The sequence below is a fragment of the Penaeus vannamei genome, chromosome 22 (genome assembly GCF_042767895.1).
Source record: "Penaeus vannamei isolate JL-2024 chromosome 22, ASM4276789v1, whole genome shotgun sequence".
NCBI lineage: Eukaryota > Metazoa > Arthropoda > Malacostraca > Decapoda > Penaeidae > Penaeus > Penaeus vannamei.
This window is the reverse complement of record NC_091570.1, coordinates 33,717,991-33,720,490: the sequence shown is the minus strand read 5'-3', so window position 1 is coordinate 33,720,490 and position 2,500 is coordinate 33,717,991. Positions and strand designations below refer to the sequence as shown.

Here is a 2,500-nt window from a genome sequence, read left to right as displayed (position 1 = left end):
ATATATATATATATATATATATATATATATATATATACATATATTATATATGTATTATATATATATATATATATATATATATATATATATATATATATATATATATATATATGTATACACATATATATACAAATAAATTCTTATAGTAAACACTGGATGAGACGTTAAATATTTTTTTGCCTGTAACAGTGTGACATCTTACCAGAAAGCGGACTTAATGCATATATCTTATGAAAATATTGTTGCTATATATTTTAGAATCTATTTCTTTGCCATACACTCTTAGATAGGCCTACCTTTTAGTAAGCTATGCAGATGCACAGAATATATCAGCAATGAAAAATAATTCTCTGTGTTCTTTCCCATTACCTCAAGTATGCGTTTGGCGGGATACCTAGCAGTGGTCGTGGCGTCCGCGGCCGTGACAAATGGACAGCATATTGGATTCGGGTAAGTATGGGCATGCCGGGGACGGTTTGCTATGACAGTTCATATAAAGTGTAAGCATGATAAACAAGGCGATAAAGATTCATGTTTTGATAACCGTTTCCTCGTCTAATTCTTCGTTTATTTATGTTTGGTTCGGCAACCTGCAGCGTGCCGGGCCAGGGGCTCGTGGACAGACTTAACGGTCTCATCAGTGGAGGGGGTTTCCCGGTAGGCAATTTCCCAGGCCAAGGAAACCACTTCCCAGGCCAAGGGGGCCATTTCCCAGGCCAGGGAGGACATTTCCCAGGCCAGGGAGGTCATTTCCCAGGCCAGGGAGGCAACTATCCGGGCCAAGGAAGCTGCAAATATTGGTGCAGGTCACCCGAGAATCAGTACTACTGCTGCGACCGAGGCAACAACCAGGGCCAAGGTGAGATATGCAGTCAGGAACGTAACGTTTGGGGCGGGCGACACCCATCAAAAAACACTAGTTCGTAGGGCAATACTTAAAATGTCAAATTTTAATACGAAAGTTTTGTATGTTTTCATTTTTAAAAGCACTGATACATAGGTCATAAATACGGAGAGTTTGGAACCTGAATCAGTAATACAATAGACAGGACAACTATGTTCCAGCAAAGCCATTTTTTTTATATCTTCCCAATAACATTAGGAAGTGACGTCCCTGCACGCAGTACTCTCTTGTTTTCTCGTGTATGTTTTCGCGTTCTCTGATATCAGCCTAAACGACTGATAATGCCCCACTCTTGAATTATTTTACCTTTTCTTCCACAGGAAACTATCCAGGTTCCAAACCAGGTTTCTGCCCCGCTGTGCGAGACGTCTGCCCGCCGACCCGCTTCGGAGTCGGCCGCCCCATCCAGTGCGCCCACGACGGCCAGTGTTACGGCACCAGCGACAAATGCTGCTTCGACAGATGCCTCGGGGAACACGTGTGCAAGCCTGCCACGTACTACACCGGCCGGTAGAAGTCGTTTTCCACCACGAGACGTCTGGAGCGGGTGGACCTCTTGCCACTTGTATGACGTCACTGTGATTGCATAATCCAGCCTGTTTTCAGCCTCATACCTGTTCTTATACTGTTATAATTTATTAAACCATTGTTATTTAAAATCCTTTTATATTTGTTTCCCAATAGAAGACCCTCTCGTGGCGAAATTTTAAATCAAAGCCAATCTTGGAAGGCTATTGCAATATCAGCCTTTTATAATGCAAATTTGTCACGGTGTTTTCGTGTAGCCATATACCGTATAAGTAAGAATCATATTCTCTACAAATGATATCGATTCTACAGACTATCTACTGATACTTGGCTAGAGAAAGCGTAGTTCTCAATGAGAATCACGTTAGTTTACACCCTATTGTATCATTCACTGTGGATTAAGTTATTAGCATCACGATTAGATGACAAGCGCATAAGAACGAGAAGATAATAGCATTTACAATAACAGTTCTTAGTGAAATACGAAAAGAATAGGTGTATAGATATACCATCAGTAAATTATCTATCTTGGTGAGAATCCCAGACACTATCATTGCAGTTATATTTATATACGTATGGCTAAAATGCATCTGTGTTATAATGATTAGATAATTAATATATATATCATAATGAAATATTAGAAAAAAAATAATTTAAGTAACTGACATACATGTAAATGTAATGAGTCATTCGGAAGATCATGAATTTAAATTACAATTATTCATAGAATTTTATTATTGTCGTGTTTGGAGATATTGAATGTCTATCCATATTCCACAAAATTTTATCTTGACTAAAGAAGAGATAGATTATGGATCCACACGATCGTATGATATAGTGTGATCTTAAAGAATAACCTGATTCAAGGCACAAGTTTTTTTTAAATATAATTCTATTTTCACCAAGGTATGACTTTTTCTATAGGTATGACTGCGAGAGAATAGAACGGCCATGAAAAATTAAGACCTAAAAAAAAAAAAAAAAAAAAAAAAAACAAGAGAGGTAAAAGTCTGAAATTAGCCTGGGTTGAAATGAAACTAATACGACTTCGAAATGCTCAGCAGTGAC

General features: G+C 38.2%; 1 protein-coding gene across 1 annotated transcript in view; it reads left to right on the top strand.

Annotated features, from left to right (window-relative positions):
* The window catches only part of LOC113819912 (uncharacterized), a 3,141-nt gene extending 1,578 nt beyond the window's left edge, over positions 1-1,563 (top strand). The window contains exons 2-4 of the mRNA XM_027372146.2: positions 376-450; positions 597-859; positions 1,225-1,563. Of these exons, the coding sequence (XP_027227947.2) occupies positions 377-450; positions 597-859; positions 1,225-1,418 (531 nt within the window). The 5' untranslated portion in view covers position 376 and the 3' untranslated portion in view covers positions 1,419-1,563. The remainder of the gene's footprint in view (positions 1-375; positions 451-596; positions 860-1,224) is intronic.
* Positions 1,564-2,500: the final 937 nt, after the last annotated feature.